The following is a 15,541-nucleotide window of genomic DNA, read 5'->3' as shown; positions in this document are numbered from 1 at the left end:
ATCAAACCCTGAAACGCAACAAAGCAACCTTCATCTGCTCAAACTGTGTAGACATCTCAAAAAATATAGAATCGTTATGTATGGAGAGCGACCAAGAAAATTTGAAAAATATCATACACGAGCGTGATCAATCGATCAAAGAATACCAAAAGAAAGTGAAAACTCTTAAAACAAAGAATAAGAGCCTAGAAAACGATTCGTACACTGTAGATGACTTCGAAAAAAAAATTAAAGAACAAATCGACACCCTAGGAGAAAGTATCAAAACTTCGATCCTTCAAGAAATCCAGTCATCACTAACAAAAGTAGAGGATAAGGTGACTGAAGTCAAAACCTATGCTAGTGCTACCAAAGCCTCCACTCCGGGATGGCTTAAAAAACAATCGTTAAAGAAGCTAGGTATGAGGAAATGAAAGAGAAGCGAGATCATGATAATCGATCGAAAACATCATCATCATGGAGTAACTGAAAATACGCCTGAACAACAGAAATCACTGACAGAGCCTTTGTTGATACCCTAATTGAAACGATCAAAATACCAAAACCAAACATGAGAGCCATCTCAAGAATCGGTAGTCAAGCCAACGATAAAAAAACGACCAATTAAAGTTGTGCTTGGTACAGAAAAAGAAAAGATGACAGTTCTGCGCAACCTATCCGCACTGAAAGATAACGAGGAATATAAAGGAATCAGCATAACGGAAGACCTAACACCAACAGAAAGGTCTGTCCTTAAAGAATGGACGGAAAAAGCAAAACATCTCAACTCCGAATCATCTGCAGTAGCACATAGAGTCCGAGGTGATCCAAAAACGGATACTACATCAAGAAGTTTCCAAAAAGCCAACGTCAGTAATATCTGTTACTGCAAACAAACAATTAGATAAAAATAAAGAAACAACAAAAATAGACGATACATTACCCGAACACAAAACATCACCAACAACTGATAACATACCACAAACCAATGACAAAGCAAGCACAAACTTTGACATCACATTGATTCACCAACAAGACGGACATGAACAACAAGACGGACATGAACAACGAGACGGACATGAACAACGAGACGTACATGAACAACAAGAAGGACATGAACAACGAGACGGACATGAACAACGAGACGTACAGGAACAGCGAGTCGGACAGGAGCAGCAAGAAGACAACATGCACAGGTATGATGTAGATTCTCCAATGCTTAATAGAGAGCTTGAACTTGAAAAGCTTAAAGATCTTCGTAAGCAAAACTGTAAGAAAATACTTATTGGTCAACTAAATCTCAACTCAATAAGGAATAAAATTGAAAATTTATCAGCTATAGTATCAGGAAATCTAGATATACTTTTGGTTTCTGAAACCAAATTGAACGATAATTTCACAACTAATCAGTTTGAAATAGAAGGTTTTGAGGAACCGCATCGTTTGGATAGACCTAAAAACGATGGAGGTGGGGGACTTTTGCTTTATGTAAGAATTGGATTACCATCTAAGTTAATAAGATCTGAAAATACGTATGAAGGCATGTTTGTTAAGGTAACAATTAATAAACAAAAATGGCTGATATGTTGTTCTTATAACCCACATTTAAATAACATCAACGAGCACCTAGAAAAGCTGCAAATTAGCATAGATGCGATAGATATCGATTATAACAACATTCTGGTTGTAGGAGACTTGAATTGCGAAATTGAGAATCAGCCTTTGGTTGATTTTTGTGAGGGGTTGAATCTCAAGCTATGATTAACTCACCAACCTGTTTTAAAATCCTGATAGGCCAACTTGCATTGACCATATGCTTACAATAAGCCAAATCATTTTCAGAAACTGCTTACACTTTACCACTGGAATATCGACTTTCACAAGATGACTCTGATAATCCTAAATGAAAACTTAAGAAATTGCCACCGAAAAACATCAGATACCGATCTTACAGGACATTCAACAGTGATACTTTTCGCATGAAACTAGATCTGATCTTCAATAGTGATAACAGTGAATTTGAAATCAAAAATAAAATGTATCATAGAAGAACTAGACAAACAAGCTCCTTTTAAATATAAAACGGTTAGAGGTAATAATATGCCTTTTATAAAATAGAGATATGAGAAAAGCCATCATGATAAGATCCAAACTCAAGAACCTGTACTATAACAATAAAACACACGAAAACAAAACAAAATACAACAGACAAAAAAAATTTTTGCTTATCGCTATTGAGGAGGACTAAGAAAGATTACTTTGCCAACCTTAAAGATTCCAACATAACTGATAACAAAAAGTTTTGGAAAACTGTACAACCATTGTTTTCAAATAAAGGTTCAAACAATAAGAGTTATACCTTAGTGGATAAAGAAAAGATCATAAATGACGAGAAACATAGCTCAAATATTCAATGACTATTATGGCCAAATAATATCAAAACTAGACTTGCCTGAGCCTCCCTATGTTGCATTTGACGAAACAAATAATCATACTGAAATTTGTATTCAGAAATATAGACAACACCCAAGTGTCACTGAAATCAAGAAAACTGAGTATCTAAATAAGCCAAGCTCAGATATTCCAGTGAAAATCATAAAGGATAATTGTGATATGTTTTCCGAGTTTTTGTGCTCAGAAATAAATGCGTCATTCGAGTCAAACTCTTTTCCAAAAGAATTGAAACTTGCTGATATAACACCTGTGTATAAGAGAAAAGGTTCAAAGAATGACAAGGGCAACTTCCAGACCGGTGAGTATTCTCCCAGTTCTGTCAAAATTTATGAAAAAGTCATACATACCCAAGTCTCAACCTACTTTAACAACATTTTGAGCAATAGACAATTTGGATATAGAAAAGGAATGAGTACACAACTCCACTTTTAGTCATGACTAAATTTGGAAGAAAGCTACAGATGAAAAAAAAAGTTTGCAGCGCTACTCATTGACTTATCAAAAGCTTTCGACTGCATCTCGCACGAACTATTGATTGCTAAACTTGAAGCATACGGATTTTCAAGGAGTGCCTTAGGTCTCATAGCAGCCTATCTATCAGATAGAAAGCAAAGAACGAAAAATTGGCGACCATTACAGTACCTGGCATAATGTTAAAGTAGGTGTTCCCCAAGGATCCATTCTAGGGCCGCTACTATTTAACATCTACATGAGAGATTTGTTCTACTTTCTTGAAAATAGAAATGTACTGAATTATGCAGACGATACAACACCTTTTGTGATAGCTGACTCTTGGGAACAGGTTGGTGAGGAGCTCTCGAATGGAGCTGCTATCATCTTTTGAATGGATAACCCAAAATCAAATGAAAGGAAATGCAGACAAGTCTGAGTTGATAGCTAACAATACCAGCAAAGAATCTTCATTACTATACAGAATGAACGCATCTTTAACAGCAACTCAGGCAAGATCCTAGGATTAACTTTTGACAACTGTCTGACTTTTGAGCCACACATTAACATGATTTATAAGAAAGCTAGCCAGAAAATCAGTGCACTTGCGAGGGTAGCACCGTACATAAATCAAAAGAAAAAACAAAGGCTCATGAATGCCTTCTTTCGAAGTCAATTCAATTATTGTTCGCTTGTCTGGATGTTTCATGTTCGCAGGCTAGATCAAAAAATAAATCACCTCCACGAAAGATGTTTGAGGATAGTGTATTCTGATCATACATCTACTTTTGAGCAGCTTTTAGAGAAAGACGGTGCCATCAAATTCCACCATAAAAATCTTCAGTTGTTAGCAATAGAACTTTTCAAATGTAAAAATAACATATCAGATCTAACTAAAGAAATTTTCAAACATGATGAAAATATCAAAGTAAATCGCAAAACGCCTTACTTCAGATCAAGAGAAATAAACTCTGTTTTTCACGGTTCAGAGTCACTTTCATTTTTAGGGCCAAAAGTTTGGGAATTAATTCCGGGTGAGTATAGAGATATAGTTGATCTTAGTATTTTTAAGGAAAAGATTAAGCAATGGAGGCCTACATCATGCCCGTGTAGAAACTGCCGAACCTATATTGAAGGTGTTGGCTTTTTGTAATCACCTTACAAATTGTAAAGTAGCGTTGACTTTTATTAGCCTTTGTTGCTACCTGTTCGTCAACTTGAAATAAACTATTACATTACATTACAAGCGAAGGTTGATTATTACGATTGGTTTTTGAACGTCGAATCAGTACAATAACCGAAGATCTTGCTGAAAATTTATATAAGTTTTTTGGAAGAAATCTTTGATATTTGCAATATTTGAGGAGTCAAATTTTGAGTTTCTAATTTGAACGCAACAAAATCGAACATTTGAATTTCAAAATATCTGGCATTTTTTTGTTACTAGAAATCAAATAAGAGAGTGGTTTTTCAAAACCTTTAAAGTGACTTCAAATTTTTATCCAAAACGGGCTTATCAAATAGTAGAACGTCAAATTAGACAGTGTCAACTGTAATTACATTTTTTGCTTTTTGCTCCTAAAATAATTTGAAGATTTTTCACAGTATGGCAGAGGAAGACTTTGCGATTTAATCTAGACACTGCATTGAATGTTGCACATTTCCGAAATTCAAGCAGGACAACTGGCAGTCGTACCTATTCTTGCGCTGTTGATTGCTTTCTTGAAATATGTTACCGCTTGCTTCTTCCAGAAATGAAAGCTAAAGTATCATATGAAAAATCAAGTGATTTTTTTAAGCTGCTTCAATTAAGTGGATCAATGGAAATTTCACTTGAAGATTACGATATGAAAAGTAATGCTTTTCGACTGCTGGATGAAATTAGGGAACCGGTATGGTCTAAGATTATTGAAAATTGTGTGGTACCTTTTTGTGAGAAGAAATAGCGACGCAGAGTTTCAAGAGATTTTTGGAAGTAATATTTTCAAAGAATTATCAGAAGAAGAGAGACATGTTTTTGAAACAAGTTTTGTAATTCAGGGTACTTGTAATAGTTGTGGTAGTGAGAAGGAACAAAGAGAAACGGGTAGCATTGTCAGTCTTCTTTCGCATTTTTTATATCCAGAGATTTTAGTTGATGCAAGTTTGTGGCCAAACTGTGTATCAAATTCTCTTAATCCAAGCTCAGAAATTAATTGTGATTCTTGCTCTGTCAACATACCAGCACAGATTCAAGTTGTCAATTTGCCTATTTTTCTTCTTATAGAACTCTGTACAACGGGGCTCCCCCAGGGGCTGGCGTGACACGTGAATGAGCCTTTTTTCTGACGTGAATACGTGAATTGGATTTTTTTAGCGCGTGAATACGTGAATTGAGATATCAGCGTGACCGTGAAAATAAGATTTTTCCACTGTGAATTCGTGAATCGAGATTTTCAACGTGAACGTGAAAAGCAAATCATTATAGAAAACACAAGGAAACTCTACAAATCTAAGACCTAAATCTGTAAAGTTTTCTTGCTCGCTTCGCTCGCATAGTCTTGGATTAACTTATTGTCATATCAACTTATTGTCATGGTAAAGTCATTGTAAATAATCAAAACTTTATAATATTAAAATCATCAAAGATATCTAAATAAATATTTTCGTTATTTTTCTGAGGGCGTATTTTTTCATTTTTAATGACAATTTTTGTGTGCAAATACTGCATCCAACGAAAGCGTTTTTAGCCAAAACAAAACAGTCTAGAAAATTTCCTCCGTCAGCGTTTAATAATGGTCGTCACTTATATTGTTACTACAATACAATCTTATATGCATGCAGCATCGAAGAATTAAAGAATAATTCTTACAGATAATGATGTACATGATGCGTTTTCAAGCAATCTAGGCATTCTAAATTTCTAAGTTTTCTCTTGGGTGAAACTCTTGGAACACCGCACCGGGTACGGCAGGTACGTCGCTCGCCCTACCAGATATTTACCAACAAATGGTCAGTGCTAAATAAAATAAAATCAAAGATTTTTAAAAGAATTGTGTGACAAAACAAGGCATACTTGGCTAACAATAGCATATTAAGGCCGTTTTTCAGTCATAAAAGAGCGAAAATTGTCGAAAAATGTTGTGCTCGCTTCGCTCGCGTTGTTGTTTTCCATACATTTCCTTCCATGAGATAGGGGTCGAGAATTGGAATTAGAGTCCTCTGGTTGTACTAAGCTTGTGTTGAAGTCTACGGCTTCTTAAACAATGATTGGCCCAACCTCGATTTAAAATTAAAAAAGACTTCCTACGGTTCTGCAAGGAAGAAAACCCCACACCGAAAGCCCACCCTACGCCAGAGGGGTAGTTCTTTGTAACTTTGGCGCGGCAGACCTAAAACATTGCTTTACTGAAGCTCAAATAGCTGTAAAAGATGCCTTAAAAGGTCGACGTTATCGAGAATAAGGTTACAAAATTGCAAAAAACTTCATATTGGCAAAAATGTTTGGCATAAGAATAGGTCAAACTGCTTAAAAAAAACACAAAAAGGTCATGTTTAGCCCAATAAGGTCACAATCGTTTTAACCAAAGATGTAGAAGCAAAATTGGTGCGTGAACGTGAAAAGCGTTTTTTTTGCTCGTGAATACGTGAATTGGCAAAATTTTGTGCGTGAATACGTGAATTGAGGGTCGACTGGGGGGGCCTCTACAACAGTATGTATAAACAATTGTAGATTTTTTGAGGAGATTATAGTAAAAGAAAATAGCTACACATTACATGCCATTGTAAGGAATTGTGGTGCCCATTTTGCATGTGGTATATTTATTGAGAATAAATGGATTTACATTGATGATTTAAATCCTGAAAAAATTTGTTTTCAAAACATTAATGAAATGTTTTCTGAAAACAAAGGAGGTTGGTTTTTTGCCTTTTATAGAAAATCTGATTCTGAAAAAATTGACTTTGTTGCCATCGCAGGAAGCCTAAAGCTTCCGAGGATGGCATTCATAGCTTCAACGCATAAGGAAGTTGGGCAAACATCTCATAATTTTGCGCGCGTTTTTCAGTATTTTAGTTCCGGTTAAATGGTGTACCGTAACATTCTTAGCTTGACTGCGTTTCTATTGTTTTATCATCATTAAAAACACTTTTCCGGATTAGTTTTGATCTGATTACCCATTTTCAAAGCTCTATATTTCTTTTTTTATTACCTCAGGGAGTCGAATTAAGGGAAATTCCTTTTTTGTTGGGAAATTCCCTATTTAAACCACAAGTAGTTATTAACCGCTCTGAGCAAAGCAAATTAGAAAATTTGAGTCTTTTTAAAACTTGTCGCGTGACTATTACATTAAAAAGGCAGATTAGTACAGTAGCGTTTACTATGATATAAACAAGCCATTATATACCATTATTTTGGTAATAAAAGAGATGACAAAAAAAAAAGTAAAAATAACTTTATCTTATCTCTATAAGAAGATATCTATGAGATAGACACAACTTGCTAATATTTGTAGACTAAATTTTGCTTCAGATGAGATGCCATTCTAACAGAAGTAAAGGCTATCAGTAACATTTCTTTCAAAATTCAACAACTTGATCGTTCTTCTGCGGTGGCACTTTAATGAAAATTATGGCTAGTTGTATTAAAGTATCATAGCTCAGAATTTCAGTTAGGCTTTTCCTTTTTCCAAATACTGAAATGTTTAGATCTTTCCGATAATCTATTCAAATACACATTTTTGATCCAAGTAAACGTGCCAAAGTATAAGAATTACCATTATCATGGTTGAAGCTTTTACTTTCAGAGAAAAATTACAAACTCCATACTGGAGCGTAAATGAATGGTGCGAGCTCCTGTAAATACTCAAGTTAGCACACGTTACAAATTCCTGATATCGGCAGTAATACTTACATTACAGTAGGTGTGTTAAGATTTACACGCTGCTCTCGTTGATTTTAAGAACTCTAAGACATCATATGTGTAGTGGGAGTTTGGACAAATGGATGTTTTGGACTTCTAGACGATAGATTGGCGCGATTTTCAACACCTTTGGCAGCCTGGAAATCGCGTCATTTATTGTTTTACTAACCATCCAATAATCTTCTCAACTTCAAGCATATAAGTTAAAGTGTATACATTTTTCCTCAGGAAATATCATTTGCGTTGCATTTCAATTGCTCTGTAGTCGTAGATTTCGTCTATTTCTACGATTGTTTTCAAGGATGCATCGTATTATTGAGGAACTTTGAAAAATATCAAAATATTACTCTAATGTAATGTAGAATCAAGTCTTTAAAGGTTCCGATTGTTTAGAATCGTGACCGCTACACTATTCTATTCGAAATTTCAATGTTCCAGCCATTCTTGCAAGTAACAGCGGACGCATGTTCTTAAACTTTTCATACACAAAAATATACTCTAGCTGTTTACTTTACCGAAAAATTCTTTCGGGGAATACTCGGGAATACTGCAAATAAATCAACGGTTGATCGAAAGGATATCCTGGTTAGCATAGTACAATTTTTAAGACAAGGAAATCGAGTACTCAAAATTGACAAAGACACCAGGACTTTTTGGTTGTTCTTTCTTACATTTTCCGTCTTTCAGGGGTGGGAAAAAAGGAGATCAAACCTTACACTTGAAACGTTCAAGACAAAAATCTAGTTCAGAGTATCAGAAGGTGGGGTACCGATGGGGATTTCATTGGATTTTTTTATCAATGAATTGAAACATAATTTGATTCTATATTTCATAATTTTATTCAGACAAATTATTATTAAAACATTTTGCATGTAGGAACAGATGGAGTCAATAAATTGGCAATAAATTCATTTAAAACAGTGGAATTGAATAAGCTTTTAAAAATGTTCATGTGTGAAATCAATATTTGACATTAATAGAGTAAGATTCATGAATTACAAACGTTTAATTGATTAAACAAGAGCAACCATATTTTATTTCAGTTCACTTTTTGAATCAGAGTCAAGCAATATGTATCTAGTACTGAGTGCAAAGTTTACGCATCAAGCGCCTCCAATATGGTATAAATACAACAAAGTTTCTATGATAGAAGCACACTACTTTCAAGAAGAGAAAGCCAAGTCAAAACGAAGAAAACAAGATGATGAAGTTTTTCATTTTCACTTTACTGGCAGCTTATGTTGTCTGCCAAAGTCCCGAAGAAGGTAAGAAATCAAAAGCCAGTTAAGGCACCTGCGTAATCCCTATAATTTCGAACAACATTGAATCTTAAATTATTTTTTAGGTTCATGATTTTCGAAGATTACATTTGGCTGGACATTTGAGAAAGTCTCTCTTAGTAACGATTGCAAAAAGAGCTGGAAAATAGCAATTTTTATTAAACTACCGGTCATACGATAGTCGATAAAAACGTTAAGAAATCTGAACAATATCCGAAGAAACGGCAATTTTTAAGATCTTGACGAGTCTGAAAAATGAAATAAGAACAAATAAGGAAAAATAGAAAAATACCATAATCTTTACAAAATCTGTACGGCTAAGCCACGGTTATTCAGACTAAAATATCATTCATACAACTGCAATCAGATCAATATGCTACTTTTTTAAACTTATCTTTCTTAGGTGACATGGTTGAGGGAGACATTGAACTTGACCCTGACCAAATGGCCGCTTATATGGAACAAATGGAAAAAGCTGGAAACTCTTTTGCTGCCATCAAATCAAACTTATGGAAGACCAACGGAAGAGCTGACAACATCAAATACTACATTGATTCTCAAATCAGTAAGTCAGATAAGTATTATGGAATATTCTTATTGAATTAAATTGGCCCAGAAAAAAAACCGTATACTTCCTGTTGAGGAGGTCCATCCCTCTGTGGCTTGAAATATTGTAACCCCCTGGAATTCTGGTCAATTTCAGGTTTAAAGCCCTCTGGAATTCTGAATTTTAGTAGGATTTAAAAAGCTGCCCCATTGAATTCCAGGTATTTTTGACAGATTTTTGTATCTCCCTATGGAATTCCGCCACATATCAAACCTTGACCCCTTAGAACGGAAATGGACCTCCTCGACAGGGGGATACGGTTTTTTCTGGAAAGGCCCAATTATGGTTCATATTTTAACAGTCTCGTAACCAAGTTGCAGTAAGCTTGGCAAACTGCATTTTGGTAAAGGTTTTTATATGAACTTCTTTTAACAATGATTACATTTTTAATAAGCAAGTGTTTCATATCAGGCTAGCATTATGCTTAGCATTTTATATTGTTTTTAAACGATAAAGCCATTGTTTAGGTACCAAGAATTAAGCCTGCATATGCTTATAAACGTTCAGTTTATAGAAAGAAAATCATGTATTCATTTTTTATCTAAACTTAAGGTGGAGCAAGCAGTGCTATCAGCCAAGCTATTGCTGATTACCAAAAATACACTTGCATCAGATTCTCCAGACAATCAAGAAGACCAAGTGGACCTCATCTCTTCTTCACCACTGGATCAGGGTAAGACTTTTTATCCCGGGGAGTACTAGAGTGGCGAGCTGACGGGTATGTGCAGCCTGACTTTCGACCCTTAGCGAGACTAAAAAGAAGAAAAATAAGGAAAATTTCGCGAATTTTACGACCCTTAGTGGTAGTGGGTTAACTTTCTGTTTTTTTTTCAACCCTTACAGGCACTTTAAGGTCCTAAAAAAGGCACCCTTAAGGGCGCCACATACCTGTACCCTTTACTTGCCAAAGTACCCCCAGGGATTTTTATCAACTTCTCATAATCTACAGAATGAAAATTCACCTGAGTGTTGAATAAGAAAACAGGGAAAGAAAAATTCAAGTCGACTTCAATAGAGAAGAGTAGCACATTAGGATTCAAATCACTCTATTTCTAATTTAATATTACTTACGACTTTAGACAAAAAAAGGCTTAATAAGTACACGTCAAACTAGTGTTCGTTTTTATCAGCCCCGGGGGGGGGGGGTACTAGGGCAAGATGGGTTACGGGGATGCTCCGCTGGTCAGGGTACCTTTTTTAACCTCCACGAGTCCCAGGTAGGGTCGCAAAAACACCAAAATAGAAAAATGAGTCCCTCGTAGGGTGCCTATTTTTGGAAAATTTGGGGAAAATGTAGAAAATTTGAGAAAATTTTGGAATTTCAGTCCCATTCAGGGTCACTTTTCTCGCAAATTTCGAGTCCCACGTAGGGTCCATTTTTCGAACCTCAGCGGAGCACCCCCGTCGGTCGACAAGGGTAGTACCCCCCCCGGGTTATCAGCACCCTGAGTAAAGTATCATACTTATGACTTTGGCAACGCTCTGCTTAGGGTCGAAAGAATTACCATATCCATTTTTTGGCTAGTGTTGAATTTTTTCACAGCAATGTATCTTAGAAATCTTCAAAGATTCTTTTTTATTTAAAACACCTCATAGTTGCTCTTCACCAGTTGGTCGAATGAGTAGAGGAAACAGCATCCGTCTTGCAAGAGGATGTTGGCGTAAAGGAACAATCATTCACGAAATTGGACATTCAATCGGTCTGTTCCACGAACAATCAAGGTACAAACCCTTTGTTTTCAAACGATACAGTGGAGTATCTTCATTTCGAACCTTTATAACTTGAATGTCTCCTTAACTCGAACAAGTTTTATCGTCCTTTCGGTTAACTCTAACCTCACCCCTTAACAAATTTGTGTTCCACGTGCGTGATAGAGTTATGAAAACGCCACTGTAACAGAGTTTATGTCCTTTGCTTATTCTAAAAACTTCAGCTGATCTTGCTGCATTTTGTTACGAATTCTGATCAGGATTTCTAGCGGCTTTACATTGTACAGTTTCTTCAACTCGAACCTTTATAACTCGAATGTCTCAACTCAAACAAAGTTTTCTCGTCCCTTCGGTTAACAATGCCTTATAAACATTTAAAGAAGAAATTTTGTAATCCCTGTGCGGGTTCGATTAATGAAGACTGTAATACATTTTCGTTATCTTTAATGAATTAAGACGCTGTCACTTGTTCTTCTTCTGGAACGCTTTCTCGGTATATAAATTACGATTTCATTGACGAGTCTCCTTAAATCTTTTTAGACCTGACCGTGATAATTTCGTTACAATCAGATGGGAAAACATTAAAGAACGTAAGTTTACTATTTTTTGTTTCTTGTTTACTTTGGTTAGCATCAATTTCACTAAAAAGTTAAAAAATCAGCAGAAAATAAGGATTGGGTAAAAGTTCGGTAGCCTGGATATCCAGACTGTTCCTTAATTAATTCACAGTCTAGTTTATTATATTTTTGTCTACCGTTACGGTCTGGTTTACCTATCTTGCCTGCATCCAAATCTGAGGATGAAATAATGATTGGTCAGTACGAACATTGAATGTGATGTGAATGAGCCCATCCCGCCTTTTAAAGATTTTTGCAGGTTTTTTTGATACGCCAAATCGCTTCAATGAAAAATAATAATTTCCCCCTACCGCCCTCAAGGTAAAACCCTCAAAGAAGTGCCCTCAATTAATTCTTGTTATATTTTTTTACTAACTTTGTATAGAAAACAAACACAACTTCAACAAAATGAGAGCTTCCAACTGGAACAAACATGACACCAATTATGATTACGACAGGTGACTATTATCTTACTGACTACTATAGGCGAGGTCAAATGAGTTGTTGTTTTTATCAGTAAATAGCGTTAGACTAATAGCCTTCACCAGCCAACCGTGTGATTTTTTATTGAAAGTGAAATCTGTAAAATATTTTTCTTCTCAACTGATAATATTTAAAGGCCATCCAAATATGCCATTTTTCAAATGCAAAGGTTAAATTTTCAAAAAAAAAGGGAAAAAAAAAGGAAAATTGAAGAAAAAAGCGTGGCAGATGAGTTTTGTTCGCCATTAAATATTTAATCCAACACACTTGCAGCGAGATAAAAACCTTAACATTCCGAAGGTTACAACGTTTTTAGTTTTTCATCCAACATTTCATTCAACACTGGATAATAAAATGTTTGATGAAATATTGGACTGGTTTGCCCTGGCTTTAATGTTTACATTCCCTGTTTCATCATAGTATCATGCATTACGGATCCAGATACTTTACAAAGAACGGCGGATTAACCATTCAGACAAAGAACTCTGCGGATCAAACTCGAATTGGAAAGCGATCTGGATTTTCGGAAACAGACAAAATCCAAATCAACAGAATGTACTGCCAAGGTTAGTGATTATTTTTATTCCTAAGTAAGTAAGTCTACGACCGCACACGGAGGCCACCCGAAGGCTCCTCTTTCGATAGCTATCTACCCGAAGGTAGGGGAGGGCTCCACTCTTTCTCCCTGGATTGCTCCACTTACCCTTGACTTTTCTCTTAATTACTGAGCATCAAGCAGAAAGGCATGAAGTACCATTTTAAGAATCTTTGGTATAACCCGGCTGGATGTTGAACCTACAACCTTGCTAACCGTAGCCGGATGCTCTACCACTGCACTACGGTCATTTTATTCCTCAAGTGTTTGTTAACCCCCAACCGTGGTACAAAGACTTTGCGCACTCACGCGTCCGTTTTTTATGATGTTGTTCTTTTTAAGTTTTCAGTAACAAGTAGAAAGGCTTTTGCAGCGTTGTGATTGCCAATTTGTTAAAAGTTTCATCTCTATCTGTTGGCCGAGCAGACTATACCCCTGTGTCACAGACACGCTGGGACCCCGGCCCCACAGGAAAGATTGACAAAAATTTCGTCCCGGGTGGGGAGATACCTTAGAATTTCAGCCCCACTTGGAAATTAACTTTTAATTCATCCCCTTTCGAAATTCAATGTTTAAAAACTGCAATTCGAAACCATTGCCACTGAGTTTTTAAACGTCGGGAATTTCTATCTCCATTGGGATTTCAATAGAGATTTTTATCCCCACAGAGAAAAAAGTTCCACCGGGGCTGTGAGACAGGGGTGTTAGACTATACACCTAGCTATTTCATAAGGTTGTTCTAACGTTTATAACATTGACGTTGTGAACATTAGATAAACATTGAAACAACATTATGTGTCAATTCGAACTCTTTATTCTTTCAAAGGATCAACATGTGCTGACAAAGATTCCCGATGCAGTGGTTGGACATCCTATTGTCGTACCAACAATTTTGTCAAAACAAATTGCAAGAAAACATGTTCGTTATGCTAATTTATATACAAGATTGAACTAGAATAAAGATAGTTATAATATCAAGATAATGCTTTTTTTACTGTTGATCCCATTTAAATGCAATATTAGGGGTGAAAGAAAGAGCCAGCCAACCAAATCAGTTCCTTAAATGACATTCTGTTTCTAACATGTTTTTTTTGTTTGCACTGAAAAGAAAAAAGGATATAACAACAGTTAGAGTGGTTAAATCTGCTTAACTTTAGTTAGCCTAGAAATCTAAGCTAGATTGACTCAGTCACTTGGTAAAATCTGGGTAAGTTGTGACTGAATATCTGGGTTTTTTTTCAAGGCAAACTTAAAATTATGTACATCATAAAAATCATTAAAGCACCGATAACGCTATATTGCCGTCAGCCGTCATTTTGGCCTTGTAAAAACTGGCTTGGTTAACCAGGCTAAATCTAGTATGGTCAGTGATAGCACTGCCACCCACCGCATAATAAGTCACAAAATTATAAATAAATGACCAATCCATGTGAGATTTTAAATAGTCTAGGGAAATTTTCAATAAGGCTTTCAATATTGATGTAAGTTTGAGCCTTTTAATTTTCCCATTATATTAATATCTTCATTTTTTTCTTCTTCATTTTCATCTTCATTTTTAGAATCTTTTTAAAGACTTTTTGATTTTAAATTGTTCCACTCACAAATATCTCTCCAACGATACCAAATTTATGAAGATTGAAGAATTCCTTCAAAAGTTATAGGTAAAAGAAAAAAGAGTGCACACTTATCGTGAACAGACTTTAGTCACCTTGGTTCGATTATTTAATCCTATTATTCGACGATTTAACCCTTTAGATTCGAATATTCAACCACCGGAAGGTATTCCAAAATAAACGAATTTTTTCCAAAACTCTTTTATGCAGACCGAAAACAGCTCAAACAAGTAAATAGATTTGAAAGACAAAAGAAAAAATATTTTCAAAAACCGTAGTCAAATCAACCAAAGTCTGCATAACAAAATTCAAAAACTTTTATTAGCCATACTTTTACCATGTTTCAAGTCAAATGCTATTGTATAATTATAACACAAAGAAAATATTTTTCGAATACAGTAATTCTGAAAAGGGTCATAGAGTCATGTCATACAAAAAAATCAGACCTAGATGGATGCGTTCAGATTTTGAACGCGTGCTTTCCCTAAGCCAGTATCCCAAGGCAAACTTAAAATTCGTAAATATAAAAAATCTTTAAACCGCCGAAAACGCTATATTGCCATAAGCCGTGTGTCCTGTTAACTAGGCTATTCGATCACGTGAGATTTTCATTTGTTGCAAGAAATTCAAAAATAGTATCCCGACAATGATAGATATTAGCCGAGTGTTCTCGTATCAAAAATTGAGTGTATTCTTTAAGCCGTAACCACTTTCGTGGATGTTGGTGTTTTTAAGAACGTACCATAACGACTTTTCAGAGTAACACCCCCCTTTTCACACACCCGGTAGGATTTTTTCAGCCAGTGGGGATAGAAATAATGGACTGAAACTGGATGAGGATTGATATTCTGAT

General features: G+C 35.6%; 2 protein-coding genes across 2 annotated transcripts in view; both read left to right on the top strand.

The window, feature by feature from the left end:
• The window catches only part of LOC136806051 (membrane protein FAM174-like), a 420,508-nt gene that overhangs the window by 9,686 nt on the left and 395,281 nt on the right, over positions 1-15,541 (top strand). The gene's annotated exons all lie outside the window — the stretch shown is intronic.
• Positions 8,832-14,058, top strand: LOC136806050 (hatching enzyme 1.2-like). Its single transcript, XM_067062623.1, has 8 exons — positions 8,832-9,048; positions 9,467-9,628; positions 10,223-10,343; positions 11,267-11,392; positions 11,921-11,970; positions 12,383-12,455; positions 12,901-13,046; positions 13,902-14,058. The coding sequence occupies exons 1-8, from the start codon at positions 8,985-8,987 to the stop codon at positions 14,006-14,008; spliced, it is 849 nt and encodes a 282-aa protein (XP_066918724.1). The 5' UTR covers positions 8,832-8,984; the 3' UTR covers positions 14,009-14,058.

This window comes from Clytia hemisphaerica, unplaced genomic scaffold (genome assembly GCF_902728285.1).
Source record: "Clytia hemisphaerica strain Z4C2 unplaced genomic scaffold, Clytia hemisphaerica genome assembly, whole genome shotgun sequence".
NCBI lineage: Eukaryota > Metazoa > Cnidaria > Hydrozoa > Leptothecata > Clytiidae > Clytia > Clytia hemisphaerica.
Note: the sequence above shows the minus strand (reverse complement) of the source record. Positions and strands in the feature narration are given on the sequence as shown.

Bases quoted from the DNA above. Each gene is read 5' to 3' on its own strand.
- LOC136806050 (XM_067062623.1), top strand. From the start codon at position 8,985: ATGATGAAGTTTTTCATTTTCACTTTACTGGCAGCTTATGTTGTCTGC. The intron at 9,049-9,466 runs GTAAGAAATCAA...TATCTTTCTTAG, and splicing joins CTGCCAAAGTCCCGAAGAAG to GTGACATGGTTGAGGGAGAC. The intron at 12,456-12,900 runs GTGACTATTATC...GTTTCATCATAG, and splicing joins ACCAATTATGATTACGACAG to TATCATGCATTACGGATCCA.